Source organism: Rhipicephalus microplus, chromosome 5 (assembly GCF_043290135.1).
Source record: "Rhipicephalus microplus isolate Deutch F79 chromosome 5, USDA_Rmic, whole genome shotgun sequence".
NCBI classification, from domain to species: domain Eukaryota; kingdom Metazoa; phylum Arthropoda; class Arachnida; order Ixodida; family Ixodidae; genus Rhipicephalus; species Rhipicephalus microplus.
In genome coordinates, this window is record NC_134704.1 from 152,240,377 (window position 1) to 152,257,584 (window position 17,208).

The 17,208-nt window shown below is 41.8% G+C and overlaps 1 protein-coding gene across 4 annotated transcripts in view; it reads left to right on the forward strand.

Moving 5' to 3' along the window:
- Positions 1–17,208, forward strand: part of LOC119174163 (F-box DNA helicase 1-like) — a 158,934-nt gene that overhangs the window by 84,419 nt on the left and 57,307 nt on the right. For 3 of the 4 annotated variants that reach the window (XM_075896078.1, XM_075896077.1, XM_075896075.1), the window contains exons 13-15: positions 3,204–3,303; positions 5,888–6,072; positions 11,095–11,161. In XM_075896078.1, the coding sequence (XP_075752193.1) occupies positions 3,204–3,303; positions 5,888–6,072; positions 11,095–11,161 (352 nt within the window). The remainder of the gene's footprint in view (positions 1–3,203; positions 3,304–5,887; positions 6,073–11,094; positions 11,162–17,208) is intronic. The other variant, XM_075896076.1, reaches the window with a different exon arrangement.

Consider the following 17,208-nt stretch of genomic DNA (forward strand, 5'->3'; position numbering starts at 1 on the left):
GCATCCACCAAGATGTTCTTGAGCTGACAATTTTGCACTGCTTCGCGCCATCCACGTCAGCAGCAGCACCTTCTCCGGAAACAGTCCCCTTGGTAATGCCGTGCCTCGCCTTAAATCTGGCCAGCCAGCCTTTGCTGCACACGAAGTTGTTATGGTTGAGCTGCGAGGCAAAAACCAGGGTCTTCTCCACAAGCAGGGGCCCGCTGATAAGCAGATTTTTCGACCGTGCAGCTTTCAGCCACTTCACCAGCGCCTCCTCTATATCCGAAAATGTCGAACTGTGTAGCCGGCACCTTTTTGCAGTTGCAGCGGCACTGCTGAGCAGCTTCTCTCTGGAATTCCAAATTCCACACACCGTAGTTAACGGCAGGTCCTTTTCGCATGCCAGCGCCGATTTTTTTCGTCCCACTTTCAATGGCACGAATTATGTCCAATTTGTCCTCTATTTTCAGCACACGATGCTTTTGTCCCAGCTTCGGCATGATGCAAGTACGAAGCAGCACAAGCACACATACACAGCACGTGAAAAACGACGCGAGAGCTGTACGGCACGGAAGCAGAGAACACATATGCACGGTGCCAAAGGAACAAAGAACGCAAAGCAAGCGCACACCGTGTTTGTGTGTTTGTGCAAAGCACCATCGCGTGGACAACACCAGAAGCCTAGCCGGCCGAGTGCGTCTTGTTGCACGAAAATTCAAGAGGTGGCGCTCATCAACACAGCCGCCATCATCATCAATACAAACAAGCGAGGCGTGTTTCGATCTCTGGTGCTTGCTGTTCTGTCGGGACGCCCAGTGGGGGACGACATGCCGTGGGGAGTGCGCAACGGAAATTGGAAAAACTACTTATTAACCGATACATACGCGATAAGCTGGTACTGTTTATGCGGATACAAAATGCAGTATGTTCAATGGCCGCCGAGTCGGGGATTCGACTTCACTACTTTTAAAACGAAACTACTGTTTAAGGGGGTACAGTTTAACGAGGTTTCACTGTATTGAAGTTTAAGTGTACGTGTTTATGTGTTGATAAGGTGGAAAACTTGTTAGTGTTTTAAACTGTAGTTGAAGCTGTAGTGATCTTGCGGGGTCATCCCCATGGACCCACTACAGGAGGCATTCATCCATGCACACTGCGAAATGCCAAAGGTACTGTCTTCTGTGTGCCGGCCTTACCACTCCTGCTGGCCGGTGCTGCTGGCACCCCCATGCGAGCACAGCGCAACCTCTCACTTGGTGGTTGTTAAACTTAACTGTGACTAATCCCCGAGATGCGCGTGTGCCTAGAGGTGAAGACAACTTTACAGGGGGTGATAGACACCCACAGTGCCTGCCAAACACAGCTGCGCTGCCGTGTTAACTCTGCAACTCACGATATACAGCACAAATCAGTTTTTGATCACCTGCAGTACCACAGTTTTCTAATTTAGTGCCACTATAACATTATGAAGTACGAACAGCACGAATTCAACACAGGGACACAAGAAAAGACACAGACAAGTGCTGCTATAACAGTTGACAACACAGGCTCCTTCAGCTGGCAAGTGATCACTTTCGGCGATGTTTTTTAAATAACGCTAGATGCTGCGGCGTCACCAGTTTAAATGACGCTCCCAGTCCACTGTATTACCTTGGTTGGCAATGTGCAAAACTGCCATGACCCATAAACTGCTAATCACTTTGCTTTACTTTCAAAAGTCATTGTCTGTAAATGTGGTCCTTGCCCGGCCTCCTCAAGAAAGGAACGCAACACAATGAAGATAAGACAGGGGGAGTTGTGCAGGAACCTCCAGTGATGATGATGAGCCCACAACATTGTGGCAGCTATTTGTTGCTCTAGGTGAGAGATGCAAATCTTCTATGCAGACTTGGGAGACAATGCTATCAATGCATTCGCCTGTGGGAGCCTGTAAAATATCAAGGGATTTGTGCGAAAAGTTTGCTTGAGATCACCATGTTTGAAAAAAAAAAAAGAAAATGAAATTTCGATCGTATAATTATAAAGTGAGATTATTCAGCAAAGCAAACCACACAAGTTCAGGGGTGGAAGTACAGCTCCAATTGCGCCATTCTGCGTCAATCTGGCCTGCTGTGCCAGGCTGCACATAAATGGCAACTTCTGCAATAATTGTGCATTGGAAGTGTTAATTGCCAAATGTAGCCAATTATTATCGTTTCACAGAATAAGTGGCTGGAAAGTGCCGGGTACCCAACACATGTGCTAGCTATGTGTACAGAGAAGCTAATAAAATTTGTTAAAAGTCATGACCCTGTTAACAGAAAAAAAGTTCACTGCAGGACTACAAAGCAATAGCAGTACTACTGTATATACATAAACTGTCGCATGGTTTGAGCATTGCTGGGGACAAGTATGGGGTAAAATCAGTCTTCTTGGCTCCTGAAATACTTTCTAGAATTGGTCCAATATTTCAGAAGAAAATGGAGCAAAAATGACGAGGAAAGAAGTTGCGGTGGAATTAATCATGTTTCCACATTTGTGTTTTGCAAGCGCGGTATAGTTTACCAGATCTCTCTTGCATATGGGCCGTTACACGTAGGGTAGAGTGGCCATTGGATTACTGGGCACTTAAGAGAGCACAGAAATTCGCTCAACAATCCGAACGCTTCGCATCTGGCATCACATAGCAGGACATGAGGCTGTTCACCTGTTTTTATCAATACAGAGATTTTGTCGATGCGCAGATCCCAGATAACTAGAGTAGTGATAAAGGCTTTCCATGTTAATCGAATGGATGAATGCTGCATCAGTGAGGCATCACTATATCTCACAGAAAAAAAGGTTTGCACATCTTCTTAGCACATGTGCCGTCAAGTGATACCCTATGTAACTTTTTATATTCCTTTTTAGCACTTTTTAGCAATGTTGATACGCTTTTTTTTCATGATTTTTTCACGTTCTTGTGTTCTTCAAATAAAAGTTTCAGTTGTGAGTCAGAGCTCGTTCGTGTCCTTTCTGTTTTCCGTGTTTGTCGTTCTTGTACTGGAACCAAAAATGCATCCATACCAACTGAACTTTCAGTACTATAGGTCCCACATATGCTGCGCTGTAGTGTTAGGGCCAGTGGATGTTCACTTCTGGCATAAGAGTAACCCCACTTGAAGTCTTTTCTTTTTCCATGGGTGTACACGGTTGTGAGTTGCTGTCTTCATCATGGTGGTCACTAATTTCTGGCCCTCTAGTCTTTCAGGTTTGGCCCCGAGATAGGCTATGTGGCCTCTTGTGCACTTGAAGTTTTCAAGGGCATCACCAACAAGACCATCGTGGGAACAGAGATGTCGGGTAAGCTCCTAGCTCACGTAAAATCCAAAGGATTGTTTGTTTGCAACACGCCTGCTGCATTCATTCTCACAGGGCGTGTAGTAAGACTGGGTGCATCGAGCCTTTACAACTCGCACCCTCAGTATAAAACTTGCAAGCGAACATAAAACTTGCAAGGGGGGTAGCGTCTGATAAAACCTGAGGCAGAATATTGACAGCGGGGTCCATCCGCGTTTGGGAGAGTGATAGGGAAATGTGACAGAGGTGTCCAAAGTTGGCAGCTCAAATGTTGGACAATTAGTATTTTCTACGAACGTGCAGCACTCGTGCTGTGCACATTGGCGTGACGGCTCACATTTTTATGGCGAAGCTGTAAGCGGCTACGATTCCATGTATTTTTGCTGTGGATCAGCAAAACCATATTTGCCACACAAATTCGACCGAACCACGTCTCGATGCTAGTTGCTGAAAAAGGGAACGTGGAGGTGGCAAACGCCAATTAAGATTGTGCGTGAAACGCTAGGCACATGTGGCGAGCCAGACAAGACGATGCATGTCGTGAAACCGATAGTGCGGCAGTAAGATGCAAGTAGCATGCTGCTTAAATTCTAATCGTTAGCCTGACTATGCGTACTATAGGGCAAAAGCCCCTACCTTGTTCAGCCAATTGACCGGGTCCTGTGCTAGCTGCGGCCACATCATACGCACAAACTCCTTAAAATCTCCTCTGCCCACCTAGCTTTCTGTCGCCCACTTGTGCGCTTGCCTTCTCTTGAAATCCAGCCTGTTACTCCTAAGGGAGACTGAATAGAAAACTTATCTTTGTGTATTAGTAAAGTACAACTTCCCAATCCCGAAAACACGACGCTTGGTTAGCAAGAAAAGCCACTAAAAGAAAATGTAGGTGGAGATGCCACCTTGAGATTCCCGCATTAAACACCATGATGTCATAGATTTTTAAAGCATTCACTTGGTCTTACATAGCTTATAATTGGCAAAAAATGTAGCACATTGTCATGAGTGGGTGCCATACACCTAGCATACGAAGCTTCAGAAAGTTTCATCCCACTAATATTGCAAAGAAGGCAAAAAAAATAATTAAAAAATTTTTGACGTTTTGTGCGGTGATTTTGGCGAGAAATTTAAACACAAGACTTCAACCGTACTTTTTTCTTCTAATGATGCCCTGATGAAGGGGATCATCCCTTCAGAGATGAAGGGGACTCATCCCCTGATGAAGGGAGGACCCCTCCCGAAACTGTTGGGAAATAAATATATTTATCCTTGTTGACAACGCTCCCGTTGTGCCATATCCCATACCTTCACGAAGACTAACTGGCCCATTGAATTATTACTCCCACTATATATATATATATATATATATATATATATATATATATATATATATATATATATATCGGCTGACGAGTGAGGTAGGCTTGCCCCCCAACTCACGAAAATTCATATGCCACTAATAGAGCCATAGAGTTGGCTCTAACGCATATTGTAGTTAGTTTTGGTTTTAGTCTGTAGGAGACAGGTGTACATATAGATTGTGTTGTTGAGTTAATTCTTTAGTGCTAAACGCGAAGTCCATGTATTAGCTTTGTCTGTCCTTTGTATGAAGTGTGTTTGTTTTGCCACGCCCATCTCTTCCAATCCATTCCCTTGCAAGTGCTACTGAGTTAAATTCGTGACAATATGGCATTACAGTTTTCACAGTGCAGTTTGCCAATCTAAACTAAGTCATTGTTTCTTGTTTCCTTTTAGTGCCCCTTTAATGACCAGCAGATGTCTTGCCTTCAAGCTGTGTGCCATGCCCATGCCCATTTCTTCTTTCTTTCTGATCACCAAGATGGTGCTCAAAGAGCAAACAGTTAAATGACATCCACTAAGTTCAGAGGGCACGTTCTGGACACACATGGTATTGGATTTAGTTGCAGGCTATGCAAACCCACTGCTAGTAAAAACCTAGGACTCGAAATTTCGAGTCACTTCTGTGTCGTTTGCTGGACAGCTTCACTGGTCATCGACAGAATGGAAGAGCTCACAATCTTTTTTCACTTTTTACCGTGTGGCATCTTCACTGAAATCGCAATAACGAAAGTGCGGCATACAATTGTGTAGGGTAAGCACATTTTTGCAATGCACAAACACTCATTGTTACACATACGATGTACTATTCTTAAAATATATATTAAGAGTTCATTTGCAATCAAGTGAAATTCACAATATACTGTGTATGTTTAAAACCTCATTTAAACTAACTGAAATTGTCCTTTCAGGATATAACAAAGTAAATTCTTCCAGGAAGTAAATAAAAAAAAATTTTTTTATGCTTCTATGCTTTCTACGATATTCAGCACTTGTTTGGCAGAGCAGCCTAGAATCCTCCCCCCCCCCCTCCCCCCCACCTCCCCCCTCTCAACAGCACTGGTTTTACACTTTCCACTTTTCTCTGGCTAACTTTTCTTTTCGTGAACTTTTTTGTCTTTGGGCACGCATTATAATTCTTTGCAACAATATAGCTAGGGGGCCCAGCTATTTTCTTGGTAGATTAGCTATACTGCTCGAATATACCTAACCATGTTCCTTTGTTTGGTAGACCAGGTTGAGAGTTTCTCTAAATGCTGGCCTATTCAACCAGGATCGATACATGGCCCGCTCAGTGGCCAGGTGGCAGTGCTCGCTCGCAGCAACCTGGTGCTTTTCAACATGGCCGTCGACGTTGTCTGCAACGAGGGCTACAAGAAACTAGGCCTCAGCCATGTCCGCGGTGCCTTTGTTGGGGCAAGTCCTGCTTACTCTGTATAGACCCTATCATTGTTTACAAACAAAGACCCTTTATGACATTCAGCTTCGTTCGCCGACGTGCCTGAATAGCATTGGTGGGCAACAAGAGCGTTAGAAGATAGCCCGCTAATTTTCTACACTTGCCTTTCTTCATTTGGCAAAATATATACGAATAAATGTTTTTTAAGCTGCATAAAAACTACAAGATATTGCCTTGAACATTACGCACATTCTTTTTATCTGAAAAACTAATAAGAGACTTTCCTTACCTTTGAAAAAAAACATGAAAACGTCCTTTGAGTTTCGACATTACAAGCTGGTAAATAAGTTGACAGGAGTTTTTTTTTTCGGAGCGCAACGTTTGCAATCTTGAAACTGTCTATTGTGTTTCATTTTGCTCTTGTTGAGTGTTTTGCTGTGCGGTCTCGATCAAAACAAGTTTAATTCAAAACGCACGACCATAGTAATGACTGAGCCATAGAATTTATACTACATGTATACCCACTGGTACATGCAGTCGATGAAATAAAATGAACTGCTCTGTAATAGACTCAAACCTTGATGTAATGATCCCAAATGAATTATTCTAAATCTACATATACACACATCAGCAAAAAGAAAACAATCCATTCCTTTTTGTACAGCATTAGTGAACACTTGTTGGTAAATACAACCCAGTTCAAGTACCTTGGGGTAACAAATACGCAAAAATTAACATGGAATGAGCATACAGATAACATTTGCACGAAAGCCTATCGAAAGTTATATCTATTGAGGAAGAGGCTGCAGGATGCATCGCGTGGTGTAAAACATATTGCATACACGACCTTCATTAGGACAGTACTAGAATATTCATCCGTTGTTTGGAGTCCCTATCAAGTTACTCTTAAGAAGAAGCTAGAAAGAATGCAGAGACCAGCGGCACGCTTCATTTGTTCAACATACCGAAGGAAGGAATCAGTCACACTGATGTTACGGAGATGCAACCGAGATCCTCTTGCACTACGTAGAAATAAATATAGGCTGGAAGTATTGTTCCAAATAATGCACGATCAACTGAAGATAGATAAGCTTAAATATTTACATTCTCCAGGCAAAAGAAATCCCCGAACTAACCATGATTGCATCATAAAACCATACCGAGCAAATACTGACACATTTCGATATTCTTTTTTTCCAGATGTCATAGAAATGTGGAACAAACTGTTGAACGAAATTGTTGTTTTAAAAGATGTCACTGACTTGGAAAATGTTGTAGAAGCGCATTTACGTGATTGATAAATTAAATTTTTTTTCAGTGCCAAGTGATGTAAGCGACTTCATGTTCATAGCAAATATTTTGAAAAATGACTGTGAATTCTCAGTTGTTTGAAAAATGACTGTGAATTCTCAGTTGTTGTTGAATTGTTATTTTGAATGTTGAGTTGTTAATAGAATACCAGTTTTCATTGTGAGTTGTCAAAATATTAAGAAACTCTGTAAACATTGTACATTCTTTATGTATGTTCTCTCTGTATGACCCTCTATGAGGGTTGGCAGTATTGCCAAGTAAATAAATAAAATATTGGTTTTAACGAAGTAAAAGAAGGAGTCTTGCAATCAATATTGCGTTAGGATTGTATCTTTATAACAAAATCTCGAATATAACAAACCTATTTTCATTTAACGTGCAACTTTATTATAATAACATTTGTGTGTATACAGGGAGTGCGAACTTGACACTGTGACACTTTCACAGCTCAAGTGTTTGCTTTCAACTTAATTTTGATGAGGAAACAGGCAACACATAAGCCTGGTGTTCCGTTCAGGACTATAGCGTCTGAGAGTGAGACGTGGCTTCAACTGGTCCCTTTTATTTTACTTGAGCATTCTGAAGGTTGATGATTCATTTATTGTTTAATGTTGTAGAGTGTCTGGCCGCTCATAGTCTGGAAGAGGGTACTTCCTTCAGCTCTGACTTTGAAAGTTTATTCCCCACAATCTATTGATCGAGTGTATTCATCAGCATATCTGTAAAAATAACAGTAAGCTGCAACCAATGTGGCATCATTGTGGGAAGTTTCCTAGATCTTTTGACTTTTTATTTTAAAGCTACATTGTTCGGCTGGCTAGGGGAGTGTCTTTGTCCAACCATCGGGTGTGTGCATTGGTTCAAGGGTGGTTCTGGTTTTGTGTAAGAAATATTTGGCGAAAGTTAACCTAAGCATTGATCATGGTCTGTGTAGTCTTGCAAGGATAACTTCATTGCTTTTACGTACTCGGTCGTGGCAACTGCAAAAATTATTGACGCTATAAAGGCTTTCAAAAAGCATTGCATGTGCTTGTCCTTCATGACAAAAGTGTCTGTGGATCGCTCGCTCAGGTTCTTAGATGCTGGCATGAGTTTTGACTAATTAAATATGCATGCTATAAGTATAGCCCTAGGATTGTCAAGCCCTTTGTTGGATTACTGACTGGCTCATTCAAAGGTTGTGGAAACTTATATTGCCAATACTGCTGTGTATTCTGTTCTCGGGAAACAAAGTAAGCACATGGTGGCTGACAGTTTTAAAGTACGACTAGATATTCTTGTGCCTGTTCACGATTTTGGTTTGAAATAAGTAAACTGATCGATGGCAGGTCAGGGATTTGGTTTGCCTGAATTGTAAGAAAGTGGAAGTATAAATTGTTATTAGGCATGTGCAAATAGTAAACTCTGGTTTTGAAACAAATTCGAAGAGAATGGTGATTTGTTTGGATGGTTTAAAACCAAATTCAAAATGTACATATCACATTATAAAAATACGTCCATATTTCTCATGATCCAACTAACCTACACAATATATATGTCTTTTTAAATTAAACAAGACGTGCAAATATTTCACTTTTTGGTTCACACGTAGTTGCAACTTTGAGTAGCAACAGGATTCAACTTTTGGTAGAACGCAAGTGATAGCCTGCGAAATATGCTAATTTAAAAATTTGCTATGATTAGAGAATATTACGCATTATAAAAAGCTTCTGAACTGAAAGAATGATGAATTGATGTGAAGTTAATAGTGTTTCTTTAACCTTGAAGTGTGACTTCACCGCAATGCGGATTTTATTATTTTAAAGGTGTACTTATGGTATAGCATGCATTTGCTGCAGTGAAACCACCTTTGTGGTTGTTCCTTGAACCTTGAAGTGGGAATTTGCAGTAGTGCATATATTTTTTGGAAAGGTGTACTTATGGTATAGCATGCGTTCGCTGCAGTGAAACTGGTTGTTCCTTGAACCTTGAAGTGGGAATTTGCAGCAGTGCATATATTTTTTTTTGGAAAAGTGTACTTATGGTATAGCATGCGTTTGCTGCAGTGAAACTGGTTGTTCCTTGAATCTTGAAGTGGGAATTTGCAGCAGTGCATATATTTTTTTTTTTGGAAAAGTGTACTTATGGTATAGCATGCGTTCGCTGCAGTGAAACTGGTTGTTCCTTGAACCTTGAAGTGGGAATTTGCAGCAGTGCATATATTTTTTTTTGGAAAAGTGTACTTATGGTATAGCATGCGTTCGCTGCAGTGAAACTGGTTGTTCCTTGAACCTTGAAGTGGGAATTTGCAGCAGTGCATATATTTTTTTTTTTGGAAAGGTGTACTTATGGTATAGCATGCGTTCGCTGCAGTGAAACCACCTTTGTGGTTGTTTCTTGAACCTTGAAGTGGGAATTTGCAGCAGTGCATACATTTTTTTTTTTGGAAAGGTGTACTTATGATATAGCATGCCTTTGCTGCTTGAAGCCTCCTTTACCGAGGGTACTCTTGCAGTTTGTTCATTCTAAATATTTCAAAACTTGGGATAATTTAAATTTGTGTTGAAGTGAATTTGAATACTGTAATATTTGTTCAAACATTCAAAGTTCTTCAATATTTGCACAACCCTAATTGTAATGATTGGGGCTTGGTATGAGGTCGGAGTGGTTTTATTATGCTAAACATAAGGTGGGTAGTGTTTGCATGGCTGTGCAAAGGCGCATTGAGCGAAACCCATTGAGCTTAACTCACAGCTAGGACATGATTGAACTGTTAGCCATTCTTGCACACCCGTACTTTGCACCTCGTGTGTTCTCTAGAGAATCTCTATATCACCTCTAACGAACTTTCAAGTTGTCCTTATCAAAGTACTTTATTTTTAGCAAACTTCTTTGAAACAAGTTTTTGTAGTAAGCACCTTCCAGCCAGAAAGAATTTTTTCGTACCCAGTATTTCAGAATTTTTTGTATTGTTTTATAGTAGTTCACTTTTATACAGGTGCATTGGGAATATTGAGAATTCTGAAGAATTCGATCACTATGAGCAGTATATTGTTATATCTGGTATCGTTATAAGTGAATTAGAGTGTATTACATCCACTGCTTACTGTGGTGCCAGAAAAAGATTTCTGATTGGTGGAATACTTTGCATGCACTGAATTACATTTTAATTTGGAATCTTAATCGGGAAGAATAGATGGCAGAAAGGAGGCCATTCAACTTAAAAATTCGGTTGTACTCGTCAACTTTTTGTGCTGGAGCATCAACATTAGGGCAATTGAACACACTGTATTTATTCTATTGTGACTTTTCATGTGACAATATGACTTTTCATATGTGACTTTTCATTGCATCCAGGAAAAAAATAATAAAAGAGTTGAGCACATTGTTGCCCTTTTGAGACAACTTGAATCTCAGTATTTAATTGTCGGGCGAGAGTTGACTTGCAGAACTTGGGGGAAAAAAGTTGTTATATTTAAGTGAGCACAATGTCTGTACAGTATTTGTAGGCTTTCAGGTTATAAATGTAAAATGTAAAAAAAATGGACAATGTTTAGTGCATTGAGCTGAGAGCTTAAATTGCATGAGTAGTCAAGGTTCAGCTCAGCAGCATTAATTGCTGTTGGCTTACCAAGTCAACATTATCAAAAGAATAGATAACATATCTCTGCTGTGTTGTGGGCACCACCTATGCCACAATAATTCATATCTTGTGGCATAGTAATGGCCTTGCTTTTTTTTTTTTGCAGGGAATTGATGGCTATGGATTCCAGCAAATTCTGGACATCTACTACCTGATGTACTGGCCAGAGGAAGGTGAGTCTTTGGTCTCAAAAACGTGTGCAATCTATTCTTTCTGATACCCATTTTCTCGTCTACGATATTCTTCTAAGATATTGTATTTTTTCTGATATTCTTTCTAATATTTCTATTCTTTCTGCTCGGCTTGCTTTTACAGCAGAACAGGTGTGCAGATTGAACGTCACATAAAAGACGGGCAACCTCATTGCTGTCTGATTTTCTCTTAGGGATAGGTGCCCAATGGGTCCAGCAATTATGATTGTGAACAAGCCCAATGCCACATTGTTTTGAAGTGCTTATACAAATCATGGTTTCCTAAACTTTCTGGCCTTAAAAAACTACCACTAGCCTTCTTCATCTTCTACATAGGACCCATTCCTTCTTCTTTCTTCCCAAATTATGTTTATGCTGTGAAGATGCATCGTTGGCAAGCAGCACCATCAACGCTTGGGTACTGGGTTTTTGGCTCGACTCGCTTGCCTTACACTGACTGTCGCAGGCATTTCGACGCTGCTCTGTTCCGATTGTGTTTTATTCGTAGAGCTGCCGTCGCAACACATGCCAATAAACTAGCCCTTTGAAGATTCTAACAAATAGTAGAGTATTCAAATTCACTGGGATTCAAATCTAAATGATCAAATATTTAGAAGTATTCAATATCAACTAATAGGTGTATATTAATTCCCATGTAATTGCTTGTAAGGGTTGTTTCACTGCAGTACAGAGGTGATATGCCATGAAAGCACCTATTCAGGGGAAATTTGCTTTGCCCTCAAGCTTTACTTTAAATTTAAAGGGGCCCTGCAACAATTTTTAAGCATGGTCAGCAAACGCTGCTGATCGCTAGTCGAGGTTACCGACATGGGAGCTAAATATAATAGTGCAGCACGTGACCTGTAATTCGCAATAAATTCTCAAAGTCAGGTAAAAATTGCTCGCATCTCTCGGCAAATGATGCTACAATGTCAAAAAATCACTTGTTACAGCCATTGTACCAGCCATTGGCCGATTTGAGCATGGGGCGCTCAGTGGTTACTGGGGTCGCCGCAGGAGGTGGCGACTTGTCCATGCGTACAGGGACGATCGCACTGAAAAGTCGCATATCCAAAGGAAAAAAAAAAAAAAGAGTGCTCAAGGTTACGATGCACACGTGACGTATTTTCTTCCCCATGCCATCTCTTCTAACTTTACTTCGAGCGCTTTCGTCAGGACAAAAAGAGAGAATGCAACTGCAGCATGTGGCAAATCGCAAAACACCGCTCCTACTGGACAGATTCTGAAACTTTTTGCGGTGGTTAATTCAAAAGGCAATAAGCTTGTTTAGTGAATCCATTTTATGGCTACTTGAAAATTTGTTGAAAAACCCTTTAAATGAACGTATTGTCCTCAAATCGATCAATCATTTTTTTAAAGCTTAAAAACTTCGTTTGCTGACTCTTACACTCTAACTGTAATGAATTATGTTACGTATTTTACAGGTTATCTCTTGCCTACTACTTAAAATCAAATCCTGCTGTTTCTCAAAGTTGTTTCGGCTTCCTTGGAATAGGAAAAAAAAAAGAAAGCAATTGCATAAGGGCCTTATTTCAATTTAAAAAATTATTGTGCAGGTTTATTAGGTCATGATGAATATGGACATTTTTCTTCATACATCATATTCGATTTGAAAACATTTAACTCAAATCACTGTTCGCTTGGAACCTAAAATTCACTATTCGCTCAAGTTTACAATAAACCTCTTTTCAATTGGTAGTGGTGCTGACATTCCCCGTCGCCTGAGCTTGGAGTTGCACAACAGAATGCTTCCACCCATCATGACTACCAACAGTGTGCAATGTGGCCCTTCCACTCCGTCCTATAGCACCCCTGGCAATCCTCGCCTGTGGAAGCCCAAGGTGGTGCTGATGAGACCAACGTCAAAGACTAGTTCACTCACTACGAACTGGTGAGTGCTTACAACAAGTGGGAGGACGCAGACATGTTGACTGACGTCATTTTTTGCCTCACTGACATTGCCGAAATGTGGATAACAACCACAAAAATGACCTTCTAACATGGTCTGTCTTCAAGACGTCGTTTGCTGACGTTTTTGGCCGACCCACTGTTCGCAAGTCCCGCTCCGAAAAACGCTTGCGCACTCGTGCACAGAAGCCTTCCAAATCATTCACTAGCTACATCGAAGATATCGTTGATTTTTGTAATCGTGTCAACGCCGCCATGCCTGAGTCTGGCAGGATTCAGAATATCCTCAAAGAGATCAATGACGGCACATTTCAGATGCTCCTGGCTCGTAACTTTTCCATCGTTGCGGCACTCGTTACCTGATGTCAAAGTTTTGACAACTTGAATAAGCAGCGCACCTCGATTTGGCCATTTTCCTCGCACGCATACTCGCTCTCCAGTCTTGCTTCCGTTCCCAAGCACTCACACACCCTCCAAGAGATTGAGGACTTTGTATGCGAAGAAGTTGCTCAGCAACTTTCCTTGATTGCCATCATGCAGCAGCTGCCGTCCTCTCGGTCCTCTCGTCTGCCCCCATTGCTCCACAATGTTACTGCCGAAGAGGCCGCTCAGGCTAAATATTCTCATCGCTCCCCACCAGCAGCGTTTGGACACCCCTGTTCTCTATGCGCCGGCTATGCAGCCTGTTGCTGTGCCTCTTACATATGCCCAGGTGGTACGCAGGCCCCGCCAGCAGCATTTTTCACTCATGCATTCACATGTTCTTCACTCCGCCTCGGCATCATGGGCTGCACCGAGAGTCAGCGATTCTTGGTGCACTCCTGACAATCGCCCTATTTGATACACCTGCGGTACTCCAGGACACGTTGCCCAATACAGTGAACTCCCAATAAAAGAAACTCGTTTAAATTAAAATGCCTCATTAACGGAACTAAATGGGCTCATATGGCTGGATTTATATGTGTTGCGTAGTAAAACTCATCGGTTATTCGAAACAGTGCTTATTGGTCACCTACAGTTAAACGGCACAAACTCTAAACACAACACAGACTCGCTCAGGCCAAATGTAGTCTCACAACCATGGCAACACCTCGAGACAAGCCAATCCAGTCGCCATTCTCGCTTGTGTTGCCTGCGGGAGCCGAGTCGGCGAGTCACTTGTGTGTTAGGCCTAGTTGTGCAGCTAAGTGAGCTGGATCACAGTGTTATTTAAGCCTGATGGAAAGGAAGCGGCCGCACCATGCACTCTAGCTTGAGAAAAAGTTGCAAATTCTTCAGGAGCTCAATTGAAACGGTGTGCCCAAGACAAAAGTGGCGAATAAATACATCACAAAATCGATGCTGTCGCGGATCTGCAAAGACAGAGAAAAGATTGAAGGCACTTTAAAGAATGGGACGTTTACATCTAAACGGATGTGGATGCGGACAACGCCTTATGAACAACTAGAAAAAGCTCTTTTTATTTTTTCTGTGGTTCAAGCGTGCACGGAGTTCTAATTTGCCCATAAACGAACCAATTTTCGAGCAGAAAGCTCGAGAGATTGCCATGCAAATAGGTGTTGAGAACTTCGTCCTAAGGGACGGATGGCTCAGCCTCTTCAAAACACGCCATGGTGTAGTCTTCAAAGCAATTTCAGGTGAGAGTGCTGCTGTCAACAAGCAGATTTGCACCGACTGGCAACAGGGGCGGCTTAAGGAAATTTTGACGAGCTTTGAGCCACGAGACGTCTTCAACGTCGATGAGATGGGTCTCTTTTATAAGGCGCTTCCTTCAAAGGCGAAGCCTTTAGTGGAGGAAAACACAGTAAAGATTGCATTACTGGGCTAGTGGGTTCAAACATGCCAGGAGATGAAAAATTGAATCTGTTGGTAAAAGGAAAATTAAGGCACCCACGTTGTTTCAATATCGTTCGACAACTGCCCGTTGTGTACTATGGGAGTGGAAGAGCGTGGATGAGCATGGCCATTTTCGAAAATTGGCTACGGGAGGAAGACAGAAGATTTACGAGGCAAGGAAGGAAGGTTGTCTTCATTGTGGAGCCCATGATCAGGTTGAAAGACTCCAAGTCATCACTCTGGAGTTCTTGCCAGCCGATGTAATGGCAGTGATCCAGCTGATGGATCAAGGGGTTATTCTAAACAATAAAGTTCATTACCGCAGACAATGGCTCCATCGAATGCTGCTTTGTGCAGACAGCGGGAAATGCTACAGCATAGATTTATTGGCAGCCATCCACATTATGGCTCGTCGCTGGGAGCAAGCGAAGGCAATGACAATACACAGATGCTTTGATTATGCTGGCTTTCAAGTGCAAGAAGCAGTACCTGATAAAGAAGAAAGCCCTGATGATGTCGACATTGAGGCAGTATTCAGTGAGGCTGTGCCCTCTGCCACTTTCATGCTGCAGGACTACGAATCAATTGATGAAAATGTTCGTACCTGTCGTGAAGAGACTGTTGAGAAAATGATTGCCGAAGTGCAAGATGAGGATCAACCTTCCAGCGATGATTGTGATGACAATATTGCCAGTGCCGTGGTGCCTCCATACCGATCAGCCAAAGAGGCTGTTGAACTTTTGCAGCACTATTTTGAGCATGAGGCTTGTGCAGAATTTCTGGCTAGATTGTCAGCCATGGGTGCGTACCTTGTGAAAAAACAACTCAAGCTTGCCAAACAAACCACCCTTCGCTCCTTTTTTTCTCCTACTCATCCTCATGAATAATGTGAGGTTTGTGCAATTTGAATAAAATTTTTGATTCACTAAGTAAGTGTACTTTGCTTATATGAAACTACTGATAAATGGAACAGTTTTATGGATTCCCTTCGAGTTACGTTTAAAAGGAGTCGACTGTTTGTCGCCGTCGCTTCCAACCATTCCACGATGCTACCCGGCCGTTCCCATACAACCAACAGCCCATGCACCCACCTGCTCCCTATCCCTCATCGCAGTATGGCTTTTCTGATCTTCTCAAGTCTCAGTCGCCCCAGTCCTCATCTCCGTCTCTCTCCCAGCTCCCCATCTCCTTGCAGGATCGCTTTCCCCAATGCGTCGCCAACCTGAACCTTGTCACGAGGAAAACTAAATGCTGCAGTTCCAGAGGTAAGAACTGCACCGTCATCGAAACGCCCAAGTCTTCCCACCTCACCTGCCAGCGTCATCGCCATATCTGTCGATGGTGTTAATTTAATTAGGCTTGTTCGAATAGTGAATTTTTGGTTCGAAGTGAATTCAAAGCAAATAATGATTTCGATCAAATAATTTCGAATTAAATTTGAATGGCATTTATTACATATAAAAAAAGGAATATTTATCATGATCTAACTAACCTGCACAATATTTCTTTTGAATTGAAATAGGGGCTCTATGCAGATGCCATTTATTTTTTCACTCAAAGGAAGTACAAACAACCTTGAGTAGTAGTTTCAGTAGGATGCGAGTGATAACCTGTATGATACTGAATGTTCTAAAATTTATTATACTTGGATCATATAAGCTGTCATAACAAGCTTAACAAAATCAAGAATTGATTTGAGGGTACCATGTTTCTTTTAAGGGGCCCTGCAACACTTTTTCAAGTGGCCATAGAGCCGGTAAACATACTTGTAGCTTCACAAATTTACTGCCGCGAAGTTTCTAGAATCAGTCCAGTACGAGTGGTGTTCCAAAAATTTGACGCACGCTGCAATCGCATTCTCTCTTCTCGTCCCGACGAAATAGCTGGAAGCTAAGCAGAGAAGAATGGCACGGCAAAAGAAAATACTTCACATACATGCACCTCGTGACATTGAGCATCTTTTTTTTTTTTTTTGAATACAGTGCAGTCCACTTATAACGATACCACATATAACGATATATCGGTTATAACGATGGGTCGACTTAACAGTCTCATTTTATGCATTGGGGCTATGGGGAAAAAACCATATATAACGATATGTTATCCACCGCATATCGGATACAACGATGAAAAGTTTGCCGTGGACGGCATGTTTATTCAAGTTTATTCATTGCTGAGTACATGAGTACAAAAAAAAAAAAGAGCTCACATAATATATACAGCGTCAGGAGGTCCCAAAGTAAGAAACTGTCAGGGGGACCTCT